This window comes from Haliaeetus albicilla, chromosome 12 (assembly GCF_947461875.1).
Source record: "Haliaeetus albicilla chromosome 12, bHalAlb1.1, whole genome shotgun sequence".
NCBI lineage: Eukaryota > Metazoa > Chordata > Aves > Accipitriformes > Accipitridae > Haliaeetus > Haliaeetus albicilla.
Genome location: NC_091494.1, coordinates 4,982,139 through 5,004,852, shown reverse-complemented (window position 1 = coordinate 5,004,852; position 22,714 = coordinate 4,982,139). Strand labels below are relative to the sequence as shown.

At 50.6% G+C, this 22,714-nt stretch overlaps 2 protein-coding genes across 4 annotated transcripts in view; one reads left to right on the top strand and one right to left on the bottom strand.

The window, feature by feature from the left end:
- The window catches only part of ZNF609 (zinc finger protein 609), a 75,370-nt gene extending 73,906 nt beyond the window's left edge, over positions 1-1,464 (top strand). For all 3 annotated transcript variants that reach the window (XM_069797685.1, XM_069797684.1, XM_069797686.1), the window contains exon 10: positions 21-1,464. In XM_069797685.1, the coding sequence (XP_069653786.1) occupies positions 21-27 (7 nt within the window). In that variant the 3' untranslated portion in view covers positions 28-1,464. The remainder of the gene's footprint in view (positions 1-20) is intronic.
- A 2,209-nt stretch (positions 1,465-3,673) lies between these two features.
- Positions 3,674-17,978, bottom strand: OAZ2 (ornithine decarboxylase antizyme 2). The gene is given in 6 exon segments (XM_069797683.1): positions 3,674-5,184; positions 6,888-6,973; positions 8,799-8,974; positions 14,265-14,345; positions 14,347-14,422; positions 17,820-17,978. Coding segments are annotated over 6 exon segments (573 nt in total). The 5' UTR covers positions 17,840-17,978; the 3' UTR covers positions 3,674-5,050.
- Positions 17,979-22,714: the final 4,736 nt, after the last annotated feature.

Genomic DNA, 22,714 nt, shown 5'->3' with positions numbered 1-22,714 from the left:
GTGACCTTGGGTCGTGGCAGGACGTGATGCACCAGGACGCCTGGGCTGGATGAGACATGTGACTGGCTCACATGGGGAAGCGCTGGAGACTCCTTTAGACATCAGTTGAATGGTGTTAATTGTTCTGCTTGACGTTCCTGCCGCGATCCGAGGCAGACTGTCTTCTCCCCCCCTCATCGGACACACACTGACTCCCCCCCCCTCCCCTTTGGTGAGTGGGCGAGCTGGTACCTGCGGAAATATTTATTCTACTGGGCACCGACGCTCGGGATGGAGGTGACTCGCCTGCCTGGTGCATATGAAGAGGAAACGGAAGCACTGAGGTTTCTCGAGGGATTTGGGACCCCACCGTGTCTCTGTGAGCTGCTGCTTCACGATGGGGCTGAGTGCCACGGGACTGGGGGCAGGCGGGGACGCTGCCTGCTCCTCGCCGGGGCTTGATGCGCGGGGCCAAGCCTGCGGTGGAGTTGCAGTCTCAGGAAAGGAAAGGCTGGCTCACGCGGAGCCAAGGTGGGTGTCGGGGTCGGGGTCAGGGGCGGGGGGGGTGGATGTCAGCCTGGCTGGAGGTGGCCGCGGGGCCTGGGGATGTGCTGCATGTGGGGACTCACCCTCTCCCAGTCCCATGGCTGATCCCGCACCTCACAGCGCCTGCTGCTCTGTGCCTGTGTGGGCAGGAGCTGCTGGCAAGTGGCCGATTGCCAGAGCGGTGGGCTGGGGGAGCTGGGGGGCTGCTCTTGGCCCTGGTGAAGCAGCCTCTGCCTCCCCTCCCTCCCCCCCAGGGTAGCCAGGGCTGGGGGCAGCCGGGTGCAGAGCTGGGGGCTGTGCCTGTCACCCAGCCAGCTGCCAGGGTTCCTCCCCAGTGCCTTGCGGGGGCCAGACCTGCCTGAAACTCCTGCCCATGGCTTTTGAGTTGGTTTCTGAGCTGTGACTCTGCAAAGCCCCGGCCTTTGCCCCCCCGCCACCCCGGCAAGTGCTCCCCAAACCCCAGGGCAGCGGATCCTGCTCATGTCCACCTTCTGCTTTTAAGGCGGCTTCCCCAGGCTGCGGGCAGAGCCCAGTGGAGGAACAAGCACACTTAGGCTCTGCCAGAGGCACTTGGGGCTCTGCCGGGTTCCCCCCTCATGCCAGGGCTCAGGGCACCAGGCCCTGGAAGAAGCCAGCCCCTGCTCCCAGCTGCTCCCCAGTGCCCGAGGACAGGGGCTTTCTGGTCCTCTGCTCCCCCAGCCCCAGAGGGGCTCTCCCCAGGCCGATGCTCTACCTCGGCCCCGCAGCAGCCGGGCCGCCCCAAGCTCTCTCCTCGCCTCTCCCCGCTGCCCAGCCGGGGGAGCACGGGCTGGGGTGGGGGGGCCCATCGGTCTCGGTTGTCTGTGTGTGTCCGTGTCGCACCCGGCCCCAAGGGGCCGCTGTACCGGGATGCTCTGCCCGCTGGGCTCTGTACATACTGTAAAAAGCAATTGTTTGAAAGCTGTTGTTTTGGGTTTTGTTTTCTTCCCCCCGCCCCCCCCGCCCCGACCCCCCACTTTACCCAGCTGGAAAGGAGGTGCTCGCTGGTCTCTGCCCTGGGTCGGGTGCCGGCAGCGTGGTGGCCCCAGCCTGCTCTCGTTGTTTGCCTTTTTTTTTTTTCTTCCACTCTTCGTTGTCTTTGGAAGGAGACGGGGCCGCGTGGCCTGGCACGCTCCTGGGGGACAGGGTGGGTGATGCCGAGCAGCGGCTTGACCCACCCCGCGCCCATTACAGAGCCACATGCAGTCACCAGGCTGGGGACTGGAGGGGTCGGGGTGATAGGGGGAGCCCCCCTGCATCCCACCCATGGAGGAGCATCCTGCCGGCTGCTCCTACCTCCAGCTTCGGTCGGTCCAGCGGAGCCTGGTTCCTGGCACGGCTGGGACCCACCAGCGGCTCCAGGGGCACGGAGGAGGGTGTCTGGGCTGGGCAAGGGGTGGGGGGGGGGGTTGATAGGGGGGTGCCACGGGCTTTGCTGGCAGTTGAAGGGGATTGGGGTGGGGGGGGCTGCTCCCCACCTTCCCAGTTGGGTCCCAGCTGAGTCTCCTTTTAGGTGTTAAAGGAAACAACGGTTTATGCAGAATAGGTTCGATGTTTTCTGGGTTTTCCTGGTCAGTTCTTGCCTGTGGGGCTGGCACCCCAGCCCCCCTGCAGCAGTGCCATTCCTCTGCCCGTGGGGTCCCCTGCCCACTGGGTTCCCCCTCCCCAGCCTCAGCCCACTGGGCCCCACGGCCAGGGCATCAAACCGTTGGTGTTTATAGCTCGTTTCCATTGGCGTTGCTGTGTTGGGTTTCATTTCAGTCTTCCTGATTCTGCCCTTCTGTAAAGTGTACATTATTACCAAGTTCCTTGTTTTTTTATATATATATATATATAAATATATATATATACAAACTGTACTCTTCTTGCCTTTGTACATTTGGGCAAGGAGAGAGAATAAATCTTTTTAAGAGACAATCACAAACCTGTGAGGGTGGCTTTTTCTTCCTGCTCCCCTGAATTCTGGTCCTTCGTCTCCAAAAGCTGTGGCCAGTGATTTTGGGGGGGGAAGAGGGGGGTTGTCCACATCTCTGGGGCATCTGAGAGGGCTTAAGCAGACACGCTGCTCCTGATGCCACACTCGTCGGTCCACGGCCACCGAGGCTGTGGCAGGGTGGCCCAGTGGGGCAGCAGGTCTTGCCCCCAGCACACTTCTGCTTGCTCACAGGCCCTGCGCACCTGGATCCGGCCCCTCTGCTCTGCCACCAGCACCCACAGCTCCACCTGGGGATGCTGCAGCCAAGCTCAGCCATGACAATTTGGGTCAGAACCCGCCCCCCCCCCCGGCTTGAATCCCTGGGCACCAGCAAGGGACAAGCCGCCCCACAGCCTGCCAGGGTCCTGCCCTATACCAGGCAAGCCCCTCTCCATCACCCCAGGGAGCCGCCTTTGGGGGAGGCAGCTGGGGGGCTGGTGGGCCAGAGGGCAGAGCTTGGTTCCTCCAGCTTCGCAGTGGAGGCAACCTATGCAGGAGACAGCACTCAGAGAAATCAAAGCACCTTTTAGATTTTCAGGAGGGTGTTTTTGAAGAAGACACTTGGTGATGCGAGAGCTCTACATTTGACCACACTTGATTGAGCCAGGGCAGGAAAGTATTTGGTACTTGTCAGAGAAGCACATGCACCGGCACAGCCTCTTAACTGCAGAGCTCAGGCGATCATCCTCACTCCAGAAGCTCACGCTTTACCCCTAAGGAAGGAGCAAAGTGGTTCTTCCCACCCAATTCCATTAGGGATGTGCCAGTAGAGGAGCACCATGGGGTGGCAGCAGGGCCCTGGAGCATGCAGAAACACCCTGGGAGACACCCGCCAGCCCAGGGAAGGAGTGGGGGCAGCTCCAGCTACAAGAAGGGATAAAACTTGGATTTTCAAACTAGGGAACAGGTCCAAGGTCTCCTCTGTCTCCACACCACACCTGGAGCAAGGACAGGAGGGGCAATGCCTGTTGCAGAGCTGCAGCCAGCACTAGAGGGGCCACTGGCACCGCAATAAAAGCTAGGGTAGAGATGTTCCCATCAGCATAGCACAGCCTCTGATTTTAAACCAGACTTGAGATTTAATGTCCCACTGAAGGGAGAGTACAGCCACCAGCCCTTTCATTTCATTGGAGGGGAAGGAGGGAAAGAGAGACACAAACTTTAAGATGATTTATTCACACAAACTCATATCCCAGCCCCACCTCTCTCCCCCAAACAGAAAACACTGACCATGACGTTTATGGAATGGCTCGGCTTCAACTTTTAACAAAATCCTCCACAGAAGGGCGAGAGCACAACAAAGCACACAAGGACAATTCCACACGCAAGCAGCCAGGCTAGGAAGAGAGCTCACGGCATGCCTCCGGGGCACAGTTTATAAATGCACCCTTCTCGTGTGGCCTTTCAAAGAAAGCCAGCCAGGTTACCTCCACATGGCACAGAGACAAGAGCACAACCTCATTCTCCAACATCAGAAGGGGCAGGGTTGGAACGTGAGCTACCACCAGCACAGCTCCATCCCGGGAAAGCCCCCAGACAGTAAGAGCATCCCACCGTGACAGGGTGACTGGCAGAGCCACCCTCCACACCTGCCCCACACACAACCCCCTTTGGTTTGGATACAGCCATTAGCTCAGTGTCTCAAGTCTTGAGATCATCTCTTTGGAAAGGTGAGGAGGAAGAACAGAGGTGACAGCCACGGGCCTGCTCTGTACCCATCCTTGGGCAGAGGATAAAGGTCAGAGGTATTGCTCCAAACACTCTCTTGACCCTCTGAAACCATCACAGCACTGCAGGTGGCCCACCACAGGCTCTGTTCCTTTCAAATAAGCAGCGCCAGCTGTGTGAAGTTCATCTGAATGCCCCTTTTATTGAACGCTGTGATAGTGCAGTGGTAACATTGAACAGAGTTAAGACTGCTTAAAACAAAAGCTGGAAGAGCAAGAAGTTTAAAAAGAAAGGGGGGGGGGGAAGGTTAGACCAGTTAAAACAGCATCGGTTGCCCCAAGGTAGAGAGACACAGGGGTTTTAATGTAGTGTTAAAGGTTAAACTCGAGCACGTCTCCTCCATGTGCCTAACACCCAAAACATGCCTTCTACTTAAGAGTCTTGAGTGAAAAATAAAAAGGTAGTCTGTCAGATGAGCGCACATCGGGTGATCAGGAAAGGACCAACACAGGTTTAGAGAAGTCATGGAGTTGATACTGCATCTACCGCTGTGCTCCCCCATGCATGGCCTGGGCACCAGGCGCCCCTAGGCTAACACACCACACAGCTGCACGTAAAGAGCTCCTATGCCAGTTCATAAACATCTTCCATTTACTATTTGGTGATTACATGTGTGTATATATAGTTCTCTAGGCAACACATTTCAATGAGATAGTCAACTCTGAGGATACACAGGCCAATCTAACAATGAGAAATGCAGTTTCAGTCCAACAGAAGCTTGTTTTCCCTTTCCTCAAGAAAGGAGATGTAACCCTCTCTCCCCTCAACAGCATTTTCAGGTCACACTGGAGTCCCCCGCTGCAGCTATTCTTCATCAGAGGAAGAGTTCTGATCCAGGGGGTACACCATGAACATCACGTCTGGCCGCGACGGGACAGAGGGGTGACCAGGCCTCACGATTTCAAAGCCCAAGAAGCTGAATGTCTTCAGGAGCGGAGCTACCAAAGAGAAGGAAATCTGTTACCACCAGGAATAATCCTCTTTACCTGCGTCACCCTAGAAGCCACAAACATCGAAGTGCACTGAACACCCTCTGTGAGTGCACCCAGAGCTTCCTGCACAGAAAGAAACCATTTTAATGTGACAGCCCTCTCAAATAGGTCTTCTCTCTTCCTGCATTCATCACAGCTGCTCCTATGCGTGAAGGGTATTTTAGATGTGCAGCATGTCAAAGTTTTTATTCTGTACTGACATGGGTCCCAGCACCCCTTGAGCCCTGAAAGCGGGTCAGACAGCAGCAAACAGGAATTGACTTACTCGGGGTCTAGGTAGACATTTGCCATCTCCACGAGGAGGACCCAGAGCTCAGTGGAAACTCAAGACAGCTCAGCACAGCTCGCTGCAGTCCCCCAGCAAATGCACCATGGGTTATGCACAGAAATTCAGAGCGGGGTAAGTCCAGAAGCCCCCCCGCCCCCGCCTTGTCGCAGTCAGAAAAGGTTATACTACGCAGTGACTGGATGCATGCTTGCTTGTTACTAAAGTGATCACTTCCCTGTGACCCATGAAAGTTACCCTGGTGCAGCATCTAATCTCTACAGCACCCTCTGATGATCCACTTCAAGCCACTGAACGGTCATGCAGAGGAGCTCCTATATACTTTGAAGACAGCACTGAATTTCAACTGCTTAGACAAGGACCCAGGATCTGGAGCACTCCAGAACTTGTACAAATAAGCCAGGTCCAAGAGCAACACAGCCCATTTTTAAAAACAAAAACCAGTAGCAGATGTCTCCTGTAACCAGCCACTGCAGAGGTCACCTATGCAACCTGCGGCGGTAGTGGTGGCATTATAGCAAGAACTTAATCTGAAAATTATTCTTGGCATCATAACATGGAATGACATCTTCCTGGGCTCAGCACAGCTTAGCTATAATAACATGCTTCATTTCAGAGAAGACAGTGCAGCTTGTGAAGTGAAGCAGCAGAGTAAAATTAGAATTAAGGTTTGAATTACTCCTGCCATGGCAATTGCTTGGTTACTAGCTTGCATCTAGTAAGATTTAAAGTGACAGACCCATAGCTTGGTACCTCACCACAAATCTCCTCAAACTTCCGTGCTGTAATCACTCATCCAACACATCTATCTTTAGATCCTAATGCAGCCCCCTTAAGCCATAAGCATCTATAGCCAGGGTCAGGATTACCTGCAAGTCTAGGAAGGGCAAAAGTGCCAGTAGATTTTTAAAAAGCAGATGAACACCAGGGCAACAAGCTGTAAGTGTTCATTTCCCATATAGTAACTTCTCCCTGGTTTCTCCTTTCAAATCACAGAAGCCTGATGCCAAATAGAGACCTTCACTCCTTACCAAAGGAGAAATATTAACCAATTTCTGGACAAGAAAATACTCCAAGTAATTCAGAAGCAGCTTTCTGCATGAATTTAATGGGAGGATACCAATACAAATCTGCTGGAAAAACCAAAATACTCCCTCTCCCTTAGTCTCAAGAAAGGGCTTATTTCCTCCACAAGAAACTATTTCTAATTTGTAAGAACGCCATGAGAATTATGCATATAACAATTACTGCAGTAGGAAGCATCCCGTGAAGCCTTGCCTTGGGATTACTAGACTTTTGTACAGCTTCAGCAGCACCATTTTAGATCTAGGGAGCAAACCTGACAGCGGGGGCGAGTTCTCACCTCTATCTTCTCTGCTTTTTCTGAAGCAAATAAAGACGTAGTTTACTTTCATTTTTTCTTCAGCAAACTCCAACAGTGCTGATAACCTGCCAAGGAGGAGGAAGACAAAAGAACATCAGCTATAGGAAGTCCTGTCCTGAGGAAGCCTCGGAGCATTATCAACTGCTTGGATGTTTTCAGGCAGAAAGATTACTTGTTTACAGACCCCTTCCAGCGAACAATGGGTGCTGAAACAATGGGCTTCCTGCATTGCTATCCAGCCCTGCAGAACTAAGAGCTATCCTCACACCAAATCGCCCAACAAGTCACTATCCTCAGCATCCGCGTGCCAGTGTGCCTAAACACCCATCGCCACCAGCCAGTGATTTTGTACAGGAGCCTTTGTATGCAGGAAGCTGAATATTGCAGCTGATCCCCAGTCAGGCTACATTCCCTCCACTGGCAACACACACAAGGGGATCCGTAAGTTTTGTGCTTTATGGAAAGGAGGAGAAAAAAAAAAAAAAAATGGAGCTCATACCAGGCAGAAGAAAAGAGAAAAACATCACTGAAGGAGCATGTGCACAGCCAAAGCTGTTTCCTGAACACATCAGCTGGATGGCACAGCTGATGCACCCTGAATCCACGCTTCCTGCCTTTCCAGCTAAATTATTTCTGCCACCTCTTGATGGAAGCACTTCTTGATGGAAGCAGCACTGCATTAACCCCTCTCTGAGCCCTGGGGATCAGCATGACAGAGCCATCGTTGTCACTGCTGGCCTTGAACCATTTACGATGCAGGCTGCTAGAGTAGTGACAAACAGGGTTTCAATCGACATCTAATTAAACAGCAGTCAGCGAGACTGGAGTGCAGCGAGGGAGATTAAATTTGCAAGGGTTTTGTTAATATGGTAATGAACTATTTTAATTATAGCCTCTACTAGGCTGTTTTACCTAGCTAAAAATAATCTGGCAAAATTGCACTTTAAGTCACGGTGACACAGGCGTATAAATACCCTCCCAGAAGAAGCCGCTCCCAAGAGAGCAGGCACTTGGACAGCTAAAAGATTTACAGGCCAACTGGAGAAATTACACTAACGTTTATCTGGACTCGGAGTCAAATGAGACAAGTGTGAGACAGCAAGAACACTGGCACTTACTGAAGGTGCCCAATGAGTTTTTTTTCTTAATTAGCTTGTGTCATTTACGGATGAAGCCTACTTGGAGATTTAGGAGGACTTCAGAGAGCTCTGCAGAGGAAGCCAGTAAAGCCACATCTACGCTATAGTGCTCCCCGCCAGCGGAGATCTCTGGCAAAGCACTTGGCAGGAAGTAACTGCTCTGGAAGCTGCGTTTACACAAACTTCCCAGAGCAGAGCTGTCTGGACAAAACACTACCGTATTCTGCCAACAGAGAAAAATCAGAGATTCTGGCAGAGCCCAACGCCTGCGTGGCAGCACTCCAAGAGCAGATCCACCTACTGATGAGAAGGAGCGCATCAATATAATGGAGTTTTTTCTCCCCTGAAAGAGAGGAAAACGCTTGCCAAAATAGCTTGCCAAGTGGCCAGCAGGAAAAAAAAAAAAAAAAAAAAGAAAAAAAAATCAGAGAAAGGCCTGTAGATTTTCCATACCAAAGCATGCAAAGAATCACTCTGCTTATTTACTGCTTATTTTTCATTAACACAGGGACTCAAAAAACCAGTAACCCATCCGAAATGATCACCAGGGGAAAAAAAATATATCTATGGAGGACTAACAGGAGGACAGTTCTCTTAAGACAAGTGAGTAAGGACATACTTCAGATACACAAACCAGGAACAGAGCTGCCATACGTACACCCCTTTCTCCCCACACGCACAGCATCATCCATGTAAGCAAAATCCTGCTCCCTGTGGAGTCACGGATGCAGCTCTGGGATCCTGAACTTACCCTTCTTTGCTTCCATCAGCTAATAATCCGTCAGGGATTTCCACAAAGAGGCTCTGATTAGAGAGCACTGCATCCCAGGAGGAGGTCTTCACCTCTGTGACCTTGTACTGGAAGTGGACAATATGAGGCTTCCCTTCGTGCACTGGGACATCTTGGTTAACAGTGATCTTCTCGTCCTGTGCAGGGCAGAGAGGAGAGCTCATGAAATACACTTTAGGATTAGAAAACTATCCATGAGATTGTAGACCAAAAATGTAAGAGATCATGCTTAAACAAGCATGCAGAAGGACTGTGTTTTCAATGACAGCACCCTCCTGACAAAGGACCAGCCCTTACAGACTGGTGTGTGTCCAGAGTTTCAGCCTATCACTAAAACTCACCACTGTGAGACTCACCATAGCTCGTGAAGGTATGCACAGTCAGCTGCAAGCTCATGTCTGAGTCTCAGTGCTCTAAGCAAGTGTCTAAGTGGTTAAGAGCTATTGTTCTGAACTACCTGTAACACCGTGCTTTTATTTTAACCTAATACAAAAACAAAGAACAAAAAAGTAAAGTCCTACATACTAAACAGGCAGGGGAGTATAACTAGAGAGAGCAAATGTGAAATAAATGGTATTACAGTTTTACTAAGAACATTATACTTTTCCCTTCCCCTTTCACTGGTTCAGGGACACACCACAATGACCTCAGAGTGATTTTCTAGTCTTGTTTTCGTGTTCAAAGGAATGTAGTTTTGCATATTTACATTATATGAAATTTCTGGGTAGTGAGAGTCCATTCATTCACCGCAGGTCCCAGCCACATCTTTGAAGGGCGGTTCATGAACTACCCTTCAAAGAACACAACTTGAACCGACAAGCTGGAAGAGCATCTGCTGCCGCAGTCTGACCAATTTCATTGTCTCCCCAATCCCCAACATAGTCTTTTTGTTTAAGGGATGACCACAAATTGCTTTCCCAGATTTTACAACTAACTGGTATGGCAAATTGTTTGCCTCCTGGTATAAGGGAAGAGAGTGCATAGCACAGAGAGAATCCCAAAACAGACAGAAGATACACAGATTTGAGGACTGTGAGAGACCACAAATGTAGACATCCCTCTCCAATAGTGCTCTAACTAGAACATCAAGCATGCAGACCACCTCAGATTCAGCTCAACAGTTCCTAGAAAACAATTTCGTGGTTAAAACTCCATTCCTTCTCCTGACAATTTCTGCAGGCAGCTGGCTTGCCCAGTAATGATTTCCACATTTCACTGCAAAGAGCCCCAAAGAAACGATGAAGAAATTCATTAGGTTCCCGAGTTAACGTTGTCAACTGCAGTGGAAGCTGAACTGTTCCCATCTGCTTGGTTACAGGCTCATGCATCCTGATTCCCTCACATCTACAAAGCCACCTGCACAGCTTTGAAGGGCAGAAGTAAACCAGATATTAGAAGTCATGTCTGCTCAGTTCCCGAGTCACAGGAGTGTCTGGGGAAGCCATGCATCCCTCTCTCAACAGCATCAACAGGTGGGGTGGGAGGTTGTTTACTCCATCAGGTCATTAGGTGAGCGACCATCCAGTATCCAGGCACTTTATTTTAACAGGGTGATTAATTCAGCAGCAGATTACGAGCTCTGCTCTGCTGATGATCAGCTGGACTGACAATGAAACAAGTGACATTGCTGCAGAAAGACAGCATCTCACCAGACAAGGCTTAATAAATGCTTTGTAGTGACATATACTCATCTCTGACCATAACACACATAGGGAGCCAGTACAGAAAAGAAAACTCAGTCCAGTTTGGATCTGCAGTGAAGAAGCACTTAAAAGATGGGCAGTACAAACACAGCAGCAGCCAACAGTGCCCAGTAAGAGGGTGGAAGACTCCTCAGTATCACTGCTTGTCAAGCAGATGTTTTCTTGTTGGCGTTTTAAGCTATGAAGGTGTAAGCATTGCTGAAAAACCAGTGAGCGGTTCAGCAAAAACATCACTGATAACTTTTCCAGGCTCCTCAAGCTTGTGTCCCAGTGCTTTAATTCCTATTACCACATGTATTAAAATAGATCCCCTCTTGGTTTGACTATTGACAAAGAAGCAGCCATTGAGTATGTTAATGCGGGCGACAAAGTAATGCCGCATGCAAATGAAGAACTGCCTGGCTTCGGTAACCAGAGCAGAGGAAGCTGCCGTTTGTTTAAAGCCCACAAAGCTTAGCTGAAAAACAAGTTTACACTTCATCAGAATAAATATCCTGTAGGAAATAAGTTTATTCATCGAGTTTGAAAGAAGTTTTTGTGGCGGCGCCTGCTGTCAGGTTTTACTAGTTTTAAGCCAAGTGCACCAAGAAACCTACTGACAGCTGCTCAAGTTAAATCAGACTGCTGCTGATAAAGCCACCGCAGACCCAGCGGCAAGAGTCAGATCTGAGCCCAGAGAGAGCTCCACTCTACAGAGGTGTATTTAAAAAAAACAAAACCAAGAGGAATTTATGCACATCCTTCACCAGTGGCTTTATAGGAGCCTTTTACAGTTGTTGTTACCATGCAGAAAGCATCTCTGTTTCGGAAAAGATCCTTCTCTCAAGAAAAGCTCACAGATGCTTCTTTTCTTATACTTCATGAAAACAAAAACAGGGCGAGGAAGTTGAGAAAAGCAGGCTGGGATTGACACATCGGAGGGGGAGGCACACGCATGCATTTGTGCGGGAAGACTGGCAGGAGCCTGCAATAGGAAGGGAGAAGCTTTCCGAGCCTTCAGGCTTAGCCCTTCTGTCACCAGAAGTTATGCCCGGCACTCCAAACCTAGCGAGGTTTTTTCCACTTAAGACCCCCTAATGCAACAGCCTGTGAACCAAAGGCAGCACAACCGCAGGGATTAACAGAACCAGTTCCCCTGGTTCAGTGGGAATTACGTTTACACAGCCTGTCCTGGGCAGCTGATATTTTATTTCTAGGCATCAAAATAGAGACAGCGAGATGCCGGGGAGAGAAGCTGTTCCTGTGAAGCTGCAGCCCAGAATTCTTTGGAAGCTGCTCAAAGCAAAATCCTGTTTATGCTACAAATGTTCGGTTTTAGTTCACCCTGCAAAATCCCCACCACCACACTATCATGGGCAAAAAAACCCCACCAGACTATCTTTTATACACAGCTGCCTAAACCACCAGCTCTCCAGCCCTCAGCTCCATTTCAGTGAAGTAAAGCCACAAGGACCAGCTTCCCCTTGGTTACAATTCAACGGGCACAAGATTTTCCAACCCAGCTATGCTCCTCAGATGTCCCGAGAAGGACGGGGGGAGGCCCCTACGTGTTGGCAGCATAAGAAGAAAGGATGTTATGATCTACCATAGCCAACTGACTGGAGAAACTTGTGTAAGCAGCCTACTGTTGGCATGTGCTACACCTGCAGCCTCCTGCCAAGTTTGCTAGCCAGAGCACGTCTGTTCGCACAAAGGCCGTCCTGGCTGTGCAGCACCGATGCTGATCATTATTGCGTTCCCAGCTCAAGTAAAGCTCCGTTGATGAAGGGCCAAATATTAAGTCTCTTAACACAAAAATACCAACAACTATAGGAAGCCCCAGCAGCTTAATTTATAGCGCTGTTGTATGTGAGCACTGTGCTGCATGCTCCGAAGGAGGCAGGCTTGTTCAGAAAGGTCATCCCTTGGACTAGAATAGCTGATACAGCTGGAAAAAGGACTTAAGCTTTTGGGCCCAGATGCCTTTCCAGGTCACACGGAAGCTTGCTGGCTGAAAAAACTCAACCTGCTGTAACTACAGCACTGCTAGATTGGGTGGGCAACTGAGAGCGGCAGAGAGAGTCCCAGTAACCCCCGTCTAAGGTTTGACTTTAAACCACTGGGCAACACAGCCTGCTCTGGTCTGGGATGAGCTATGTTACAGAAAGGGCTGATTTTCTGACAGATTCTGCTAGGTTTTGTCAGCAATAAACCCAGAAAGAATTACATCCATACTTCTGGGATGCAGCTATCCAGATGACATCCCCCCAGGCAGCAGCCCCTGCCTACACACCACTGCCAAAAGCTTCTGTGCGAATTCAAGGCCATACGGAAATCAAACACTTCAAAGTCTCCAAACTGATTCTTTCCACCAGCATCTCCTCCACATTGAGCCCATTTTCTGCCTTTGGACCTTGCCTGGTGTGTACGCAAGGCTTGGCAAAGCTGGCCTGCAGGAGTTTAAGTTGCAGGATCCCCTATTTCTCATCCCCTCCCACCCAGAGGGAATTCATTAGTTGTCCTGAGCCCCCTTGAAGCTATTTATGTATCTTCTTTATCTAACAGGAAGCCCCTTGTGCTCTGCTGCTTCTCCGGATTTCATACCCTTCTAACATCTGTGACAATTCAACTCGACAGCATTAAGCTGATGTTATATTATTATTAAGAGGCTACAGAGCTTGACATTTATTCACAAGGTAAGCGGGTGAGGTGTGTGCTAAAAATTCACCAAGGCTGCATTAAAGAAAACTCCTCTGAAAGCAGCTGCGAGGTCTGCGATTCTCTCATGAATTTCAAGAGGAGACTTTGGTAACTGTGACCCAAAAAGGCCTGTATCTTTTCATCATATAAAGTCTGTGTGCCTCCCACAGGGTAATTAAAAATCAAGTCTAACACCTATGACAACACTCCTGCCTGAACAGCCAAATTTGCAAGCTGAGCATAAATTTAGGCTACCTCATCTGATAGGACTTTACTCCCTGGCATGTGGAAAAGCAGCCCCTGTCCCAGAAGGCAGACAGATGTGTGGCACCATAACACAACACAAAGTTGCACAAGAGCCAATTATTCTACAGCAAGGAACAGCCAGGTCTCCTCATTCGAAAGGAAAGGTCCTGTAGAAAGAAAAGGGCCAAAAAATGAGAGCTACACAGATCCACATGCTTCTAAGCAAGTCTGCAGATACAAAGCCTTCCTGATCTTGCCTCATCCTATGCACGTGTTCTAGAAACGTTCCAGTCTGTGAGGTGGACAGTTGCCTCTCCCTTTTGTGAAGTCAGGAGTTACTCTGTACATCAGTTCAGGCAGCTCCCAGGCTCCGACAGCTTTACCTTCCGGACTAGCGCACAGGAAGGAGCTTATCAACCATTCTCTCTCTGCATTTCACCTTTCTGCTTCCCACTTCCTCTTTTTGAGAGACATTTAAGAAGTTGTTTCATGTTTTGATAATGCTGGCTCTGCATACAATAACTGGAACAGGCTTCTGGGAATGGGGCTAGTGAATTATTTGCTGCACACCTTTGAGAAAAGGTCTCTTGTTTCTTAATAAACAGGTGATATTTAAGCGGGAGAGGGAGAACACTGCATGCAGCTTAGCAACCTGCCAACAGGGTTGCTGAAAAATTAACTGTTCTTCCACTTACTACCTTGGGAGTTATTTGTGTTTATCCCCATCAGACTGCGAAAGGGACCAAACACAGTTGCAACATGGGTACAGGTCATTATATAGACGTCAGATCTTTCTCACCTTATATATCAGAGCTGAAAGAGAAGGATCCCTGCTACCCCCTCGCCCACCGGGGATCTTCGACAGTGGGTGAGGGGCATCAGGAGCACCACAGAGGCCCTGGAACAATGTGCCTGCAGCACTGCAGCTGGGGACAGTTACTCAAAGGTAAAATACTACTGCAAGAAAAAGAGAGAGAACACCAGGTTACATTAGCAGGGATCATATTTAGGATGCTACAGCTCCTCATAACCCCAAACCACTCGTATCCCTGCTCCTCCACAGCACCTGAGAGACAGCAGATCAGGGCTTTAGCACCCGGACATCTACATTAAAAATGCTCGCTGCCCAAGTTGTATCAGAAACCAGCAGTGTTTTGTTAGAAATGGAGGAGGGGCTTTGCAGCCAAGAACCCAGAGAGTGCTGAGCAACCTCATGCTAATAAGGGATGCCTGGAAGACTGCCAATAGCAGATGGCTGGAAACGCATGACCAGATGAGCACACATTTTCTATAGACAAATATCTACAAATAGATCAACAGGACCCAGAAGGAGGAGGTTTAAGTTTCACATTTTCAAAAAGAGGAGTGAAAGGGCTGGTTCTTCAGATATTTTCAACACGCTCTACAACGTCCAAGCTGACATTTTCATATGCAAATGAAATATCATACAAGCATCCTTCACCCCAGCCCTAAAAATTACAAGTCCACCCCACAGATCTACTTTTAAGAGCAAGAAAATAAGTTTCCCTTGCAGTTTCTGAGTTTGTTTGGATGTCCTACACACAGTCTTTCAGGATCACTTTGAACGCAGGCTTTAATATCTGCTCCAGCTTCTAGGAAGTTCATGAAAGCAAATTATTTTACTTCTGGAGCATTGCCTCCTTTATCAGTACCACAAAAGCTCTTTGCTGAGGCACAGCACAGAAGCAGTATTCCTCTAACAAAGCCTGCAAAAGCAACGCAGAGAAACCTGTCATTCCCCAGTGTTCCCATTATGAAACCCACAAATGCAAAGCTATGTAAACACCACCAAAATAAAGGGGGGTGTGAGGGTTTTCAATAAGCACATGGAGCGAGGAACAAGCCTATAATGGACAGACTCTGCAGATGTATTGACAACTTACTGTCTGCCCTAAAACTTATCACTTGAGCTGTTCCCGAGACAGTGTTTTTCCACTCTAATCCCTCTCCACGAGGGAGACAGGCTTAAGCATCCAAAGACCAAGTACTGAGCTGCACTATCAGAATCACCTGAACCGCTTATACAGTATGCTAGAACGGATACCAGACTGCAAACGAACTACTGAAATTTGGCATTTCTGAATGCCAAAAAATAGATCGCAAACACAGTTATGACACAGGCAGAATTTGCTAAGATCTTGGCTTGCCACCTCATACCAAAATAATCTTTCTACAGGAAACACATATATTCTTCCACCACATATGTCCTCCTCCTTCTCCAGGTTTGCTAGACTGGGCTCTTCAGCAGCATTCCCGTGTGCCATGGCCTACAGCAGACACTTCCTGGAGAAAAGGCTGTTTAAATACACTAGGAAAAGATATTAAGCAGTTGCAGTGAAGAAGTCTCAGGGCAAACCCCTTTGCACACATGCTCAGTGGTGTTTTGTGTTAATACAGTCCCTCCTCACGGCATGACTGGGGCTATCAATGGACCAGTGTGTATTCAGTAGTAGTGGACGTCGAGAGGCATGACAAAGCACTTTGCTGTGCCGTTCCCCACCCCCAGAAAGCTGTTGGCAGCTTTGTTTTTCCCTTCCCTCCTCCCTCACCCCCCAGTCAACAATGTACTATTGATAGCTCTCTCCAACTTGCAGCCAAGGCATCAAGAAGCTGGATAATGAAGTGTAGTTGTGGGAAAAGAAAAAAAAAAAAAAAAGAAAAAAGAAAAAGAGAGAGAGGCTGTAGTTTTCATGCAAAGCAGTTCAAGACACTTCCCAGTTTTGCTTCCTCTGGCACATGGAGAAGTCAAAACACAAGACCCCTTTAGCTGCTGAGCCCTGCCTGGGGCACTGGGGCTTCGCCTAGCCCAGACCTGCACGCCACCGCTACCCTCCCCAAAACTTCACAGTGGAAGCCAGCAAGGGTCCCGAGAGCAGCACATGCAGGGCAGCACCATCAAGCAATGCTGGGAAGCAAGCATGTGTGTGTGTGGGCACAGATTAAAAGAGGGTTTGCTTCCTCCAGATGCACGTTAGCACCCTGGGAAGAAGTTTATGCAAGCACCCGACAAAGTCCGATCCCTTCGTGCATCTGCGTGCGAGCAGCCCACTGCAACTCTGCTCTCTGAGGCCTGTTTATAGCTTAAAAACTAGGATTGTGCTCCCTTCTAGCCTCTCTTCTGAGAAGCTGCTTTCCAGCAGCTTGGTTTAGATCAAGATGCATTTAGATCACCAAGGGCCTTGCCCTGAAGAAACTCCCAAGCAGAAGCTTCTTGACAGAGTCCTGCCTGAAACGGGAGCTGGAAACAACTGTACATTTTCAGCCAGTGGGTATAATTTTAACTCGCTAAGCTTCCAGTGATCTCAACCCTGTGCCCTGTCCCTGGGAAGCGCAAAGGACAACTTGGCAACTTTTGAACCCTGTCATGGCTGCTCTTCAATAGCCCTTGCACCTGAAGCCCCAGGCCAGCACTGCTTTCTGACCATGACAACGATCAGCACCTTGGGGTCTAAAAGCTGCACATTTTCTTGGTTTTGGGGGTTTCATTTGTGCTGAACACTTAGACCAGATGGAAGGATCCATGTAGCTCCCCTGACATTACAAAAATGAAGTTTTTGTATTTGTTTTCTTTTTTGCCCCTTTACAAAACACTTAGCCCATAATAATAAGATATTATGCTGCCAGCCACTGCAAGTCACCTATTAAGGAACCTGATTTGAGGTGCAACTTGTAAATAACGATCTGATGAACGCAGCATAGCTCAAGTATCGACTGTACATACAACGGCCAAGAAACAAGGCTGTTTTACACATATCCTCCGGGCGCTTATCTACATGGTACGATAGAGGGTCAGGAAATGACACTTTTGGGACTCTAAACAACAGACACACGAAGATAATTTGGTCAGCTGAGAAAAACAGACACAAATCGAGTGAGTTCATGCCTGCTGATAACCAACCTGCCAGCAGAAATCACCTTTCCTTAGAGATGCGTGGGGATTGCGGGAAGGGAGGGCACAAACCCTCCTCGGCGATAAAGCCTTCTTATTAGCAAAAGGGTGCTCAGACACTCGCTGCCGAGGTGCCCCCCCGCTCCCCACCCCACCACAGCCCCGGGGAGCCCAGTCACCCGCCCGGGGGGGGGTCTCCCCCCACGGAGAAGCGCCGCTCCGATGGGGATTTGAACTCGGGAAAGAAAGGGGGAGAGGATCCACAGGGGGAGAGGATCCACAGGGGGAGAGGATCCACAGGGGGAGAGCCGCCGCCGCCACCCCCGCCCGCCTCAGCGCCCGCCCGCACCCCCAGGCCCGGCCGCCGCCGCTCTGAGGGGCGCGGAAGGCCGCGGCGGGTGGGCCCGGCGGTGCGGGGAGGGTGGGGACCGCGCCGCCCCGCACCTGTCCTGGGTGTTTATCATCCTCGGCTCGCTCCGGCTCGGCTTCAGGCTCCGGCTCGGCTGGGTCGCTCCGCTCCGTTCGCCGCCGCCGCCGCCGCCGCCCTCGCTCGCCGCCGCCGCCGCCGCCGCCGCGCTCTGACTGACCCCGCGGGCCCGCGCCCGGCCCCGCCCCCCTCCCCTCTCCTCTCCGCGCACCGCCCGGCCCCGGCCCCGGCCCCGCCCCCCCGGCCCCCCGCGCCGGGCAGCCTGGGAAACCGCCGCCCCAAACAAAGGCGCGCGCCGCGCCACGCCTACCCAGCGCGCAGGCGCGCCGCCCTCCACCACCTCCCCTATTCGCCCCGCCCCGCTTCGTGACGCTGCGGCGGGCGGCTGTTGAGGGTCGTTGGTGGCCGTTGGTTCTCTGAGGGGATCCCTCAACGTCCCGCTCCCGCCCGTGGGGCTGCTGGCAACCCCGCGAGTGGGCGGGGAGCGTGGGAACGGCGGTCCCTCGACGCCTGGCTCGTCTCACGGCCGGGCAAGGTGGCCATGAGGCAGGTGTCGGGGGAGCAGCAGGCCTGAGGGCTGGGAGTAAAGCCTTCCGCGACGTGGGCGGGGAGCAGGCAGCCTGCGGCCAGGGGTGTGAGGAAGGATGAGAAGCGGCAATGCCGTGACGGGAAACTGAAGCGTGTCTGCGTTGTTTCTTACAGTGGAAGAGGCCAGGGCCCTTAGGCTGAAGGCTTTCTGGAGGCTTTTTGGCTCCTGTTGAAGTGGTGGGAGAAGAGGTTGGGGAGCAGCGAGACTAAGTAATGAACTGCTGGGCCCCGGTGGTACCACTGCAGAACAAGCCACTGGCTCTGATGTGTGGTATACTGCTTAAAGTATGATGCTAGTGCTTAAAAGGTGGCATGGGGAACTGCAGGCTCATAACCTGGATGAATAGGAGCTAGAAGAAGGAAGAGAAGAATAAATATGTGGATAACAGGATGTTGAGCTGCCCATGGCAGGGCTCTGCAGGGGCTCGTGATGAGCAGTGTACCCATAAGGGAAAGTGGCAGTCACCTGGACAAAGACGAGGAGCCTGAAGAACCAGGCAGTGCAAGTAACTTGTGGGCTTCAGTCCTGCAGAGTTTGGTGGGTGCTGAGCCTTCACATGGGGTCAGAATCCAAGCAGTTTGCTGGAAGAGAAGCTCTCAAGACCCTTTGGATGCAAGCCCTGCATGTTGGAGTCCTGGAGAAGTTCACACATACTCACCTGGTCTCACACTGTCTGCCTGGTGTTTGCAACACATCGGAGAAAACAGGCCTGTCCCCAGGCGGGAGCAGAGCAGGCTCCTCAGTGACATGTGTGGCAGTGCAAGGTGCGACGGCCTGAGCGGGCTCGTGGACTCCAGGATTTGACAGGCAGCCCTTGGCCTGGGCTTCCTGGTTCCCAGCGTGGCGACACTGGCCTTTGCTCGGCAGGAAGTGACCAGCTGTTCTGCAGAAAGCTGGACACTGGCCAGAGCCTGAGTTCAAACAGAGCCCATTAAATGGCCTTTTCCCCCTTCCTCCGCGTTTAAAGCCCTGCTTGCAGCCATAGTTCTATTTATAATATGCAGGAAAAGCAAGCTGAGACTTTCCCACAGTGCAGGCTTCTCAGGCGATTGTTGTTCGGGAAGCTGGAATGTACACGGTATTATTTTTGTATCCCCCCAGGAAGGTTTTTTTTTTAATTGCGTGTCACTCCGTGTCCCCATCTGTGCTGAGCAAAGTTTGCGAAGTGCAAGGTCTCCAGCTGCTGCTTGTGGCTCTCGAATGCTTTGCTGCGGTGCCGCTGGTTCAGGTGTGTCTGCCTGCGTGCCCCTGTTGGGGAGGGTGGTGGGTGCTCTGAGAGACATCTCGATAGCCAAGGGGCTCGAAGCCAAAGAGGTTGTCACTGATATCCCCTGTCTTATTACTGAACCCTGGGAGCACCTGTCATGGGCAACAAAGTTGGTGAGGGGCCTGGAGCACAAGTTTTATGAGGAGCGGCTGAGGGAACTGGGGTTGTTTAGTCTGCAGAAGAGGAGGCTGAGGGGAGACCTTATCACTCTCTACAGCTACCTGAAAGGAGGTTGGAGTGAGGCGGGGGTCGGTCTCTTCTGTCAGGTGGCTGGTGATAGGACGAGAGGAAATGGCCTCAAGTTGTGGCAGGGGAGGTTTAGGTTGGATATTAGGAAGAATTTCTTTACTGAAAGGGTTGTCAGGCATTGGAACAGGCTGCCCAGGGAAGTGATTGAGTCACCATTCCTGGAGGTATTCAAAAAGCGTGTAGACAAGGCACTTCAGGACATGGTTTAGTGGGCATGGTTGACAGTTGGACTCAATGATCTTAAAGGTCTTTTCCAGCCTAAATGATTCTGTGATTCTATGTCTCTTGCTTTGTGCCTCAGTGTTCCCTGTGTGCAGAGAAGGGAAGACAGTAATCCTGCTCAGAGAAACGGGCTCATCATTGATGAGCCTGGGTTTTGGCAATGAGAAGTGCCGTTGCGTCGCAGTTTTGGGGTGGCGCAGAGACGCCAGGTGAGGCTGGGTGTGACGACTGGGTCGCAGTGTCACGATTGGTTAGGCACTTGCTCGTCACTTGGCAACACTGCCTGCAGCACTCGTGGCTTTCCTTTTCCCTGCTCTGCAAGGCCCTGCACCACTTTCATTCTCACCTGCACAGGAGGGTGTTTCTGCTGTCCCTTGCTTGCTGCCCTTGCTATAAGCAGTGAGGCTCTGCTGGGTGCTGCCACCCTTCTATCAGCTGAACTGTCACCCTTCTGTCCTTTTGTATATTTCAAATAAAAGCCGTTTGCAGGCAGCTTCCCAGTTCTGAAAGCTCTGTGCATGATTTAAGCCTGGTAGCCCGAGCGGCAGCCCCAGCAGAACACTAGCCGTCTCTGCCATGCTTCAGTTCTGCCAGCACCGTGTCGCTCCTTTGTAAAATTGTTTCTGCCGTGTCCTCTCCTGGCCTGGAAACAGTTTTATAGCCCTGCCCGGGGTTTTGGCAATGAAAAGTGCTGTTGCGCCCTGGTTTTGTATGAGTTTCTTTTTGGTAGAGCCAGTCTGATGTAGGATGGGCGCCTTTCATAGCTTTGCTGCTTGTCACACTGTGTTTTGGGATTAATTATCCCAAATTCTAGATGTGGAACAGATGACATCTGCAACCTTTCTATTTTAGAGGCTTGCAAACAGTAGTTGTGCATCTCATTACTTATTGTGATTAATTGTGGACTATGTAGCTCTTAAACAATCCATCAGGATGAACTACAGAGAGAAGTGATACATCTTTTGCCAGCTAGGGAATGGAGACCCAGAGCTCATTTGTGCCTGGAGCTGGTGACCACTCATGGGCTGGGGCTGGGCCGGCAGGTAGCCCCAGCCTCTCTGAGCTGCCTGACAGTGAGACGGAAGACGCTAGATGGAGACAGGCGAGGACAAGACAACAGGAGGACAACTGCTTGGTCACAGCCTTCTTGCACATGGGACGGAAAACAGAGACGCTGCCCAGATGTTGAGGGCTGTGGAGGAAAGCAGGGTCCCTGCGGGACAGGCCATGTCTTGAACATTTGCTCCGTGTTCTTCTTTGGCTGCAGTCCTGGCCACACTGTCTTTGCCTCTGTGTGAGAAACAGCCAGAAGCGAGTTCACCCGCTCAACCGGCTCCATGGCAATGCAGTCACAGGGTCTCTTGCTGACCTTGCAGCGATGCGGCCACTCAGATAAGGAAAACGGCGCTATTTCAGAGGCGGTTGTATCAGGGAAGCGGCGGGCTGTAGCCCTTCCCTGTGCCCGTTCCCCCAGAGAGTACCACATGCCTGTCCTTTGGCTGTGCCCTCCCCGTTGGAGTGAAGCGTGGCCAGCATTGGGGTGCACAATAGGTGCCATGTCCAGCCAGAGCCTCAGATGCAGTTCCTCAGTACCCACAGCAGCGCTGCATAGCTGGCTCTGTTTGAAAGGTGTTGCCTAATGGAAAACACTTCCAAACGCAAGTTTCAAAATAGAGATAGAAAAGGGTTGGTAGCTTTATATGTAATTAATACCCTGTAGTTATTTAAAAACATCTTTAGAAACATGTCATTCAGAACTTTCTAGGGCTGTATGGATATCTGGGAATGTAATTATGTTTTCAACAGCAGCCTTTTCATCGCCTGTTTTGTGATTGCTTTTTTTTTTTTTTTTTTTTTTAATGTGAGGTTCTTGTTTTGCTAGGGGAAAAATAAAAATGAACACTGCCAGGGAATTTTGTTTTCATACCTCGGTCCTCCCAGCCCAGCTGCCAGTTTGGTCTTCCTGTGCCAACATGTCTATATCGTGTTAACAGCCATAGCAGCACCAGGAGTGTTCCTGGGATTTTCTCTCCCTGTGTTTCTAGGTGAGCCATGGATAAATCCCCTAAAGCCGGTCCATCTGTGCAGCCATGAGGCTGGAATCATGTCTTGAGATTTTCATGCAAGTGTCCATCTTGGAGGTGGATTTTAATTGTTTAAACTGTTGGACTGTTTAGCATCGCTGACCGGTGTCTCCTATCTGCTTCACATCTGTAACAAAAAGAAGAGGTTCCTTCCAAGCTGTGCTGATACAGTTTTCTGCTGTTCCTTTATATTTCCAATGGGATGAGTTGATTCCTTGGCAGGCCTGCCTGGAGCTAGGGGTCAGATTTAAGGCACATTGCTGACATCAATGGCTTTCTTTTTTAATGAGCTTTGTCAGAATTTGTTATTTAGGCATTAAGTAGTTCCAGCACAGAGTTCACACATGAGCTGAGTTGAAAATCTGCTAGGTGTGAATTAGTGATGAGAGAAAAGCAGGTCAAGGAACGTTGTGTTTCAGAGCACGCTGAGCACCAAGCTTAGCTTGGGCGATAACTGGCACGTCCAAGGCCTTGAACCGGGGTATGGGCAGAAGAAGGAAT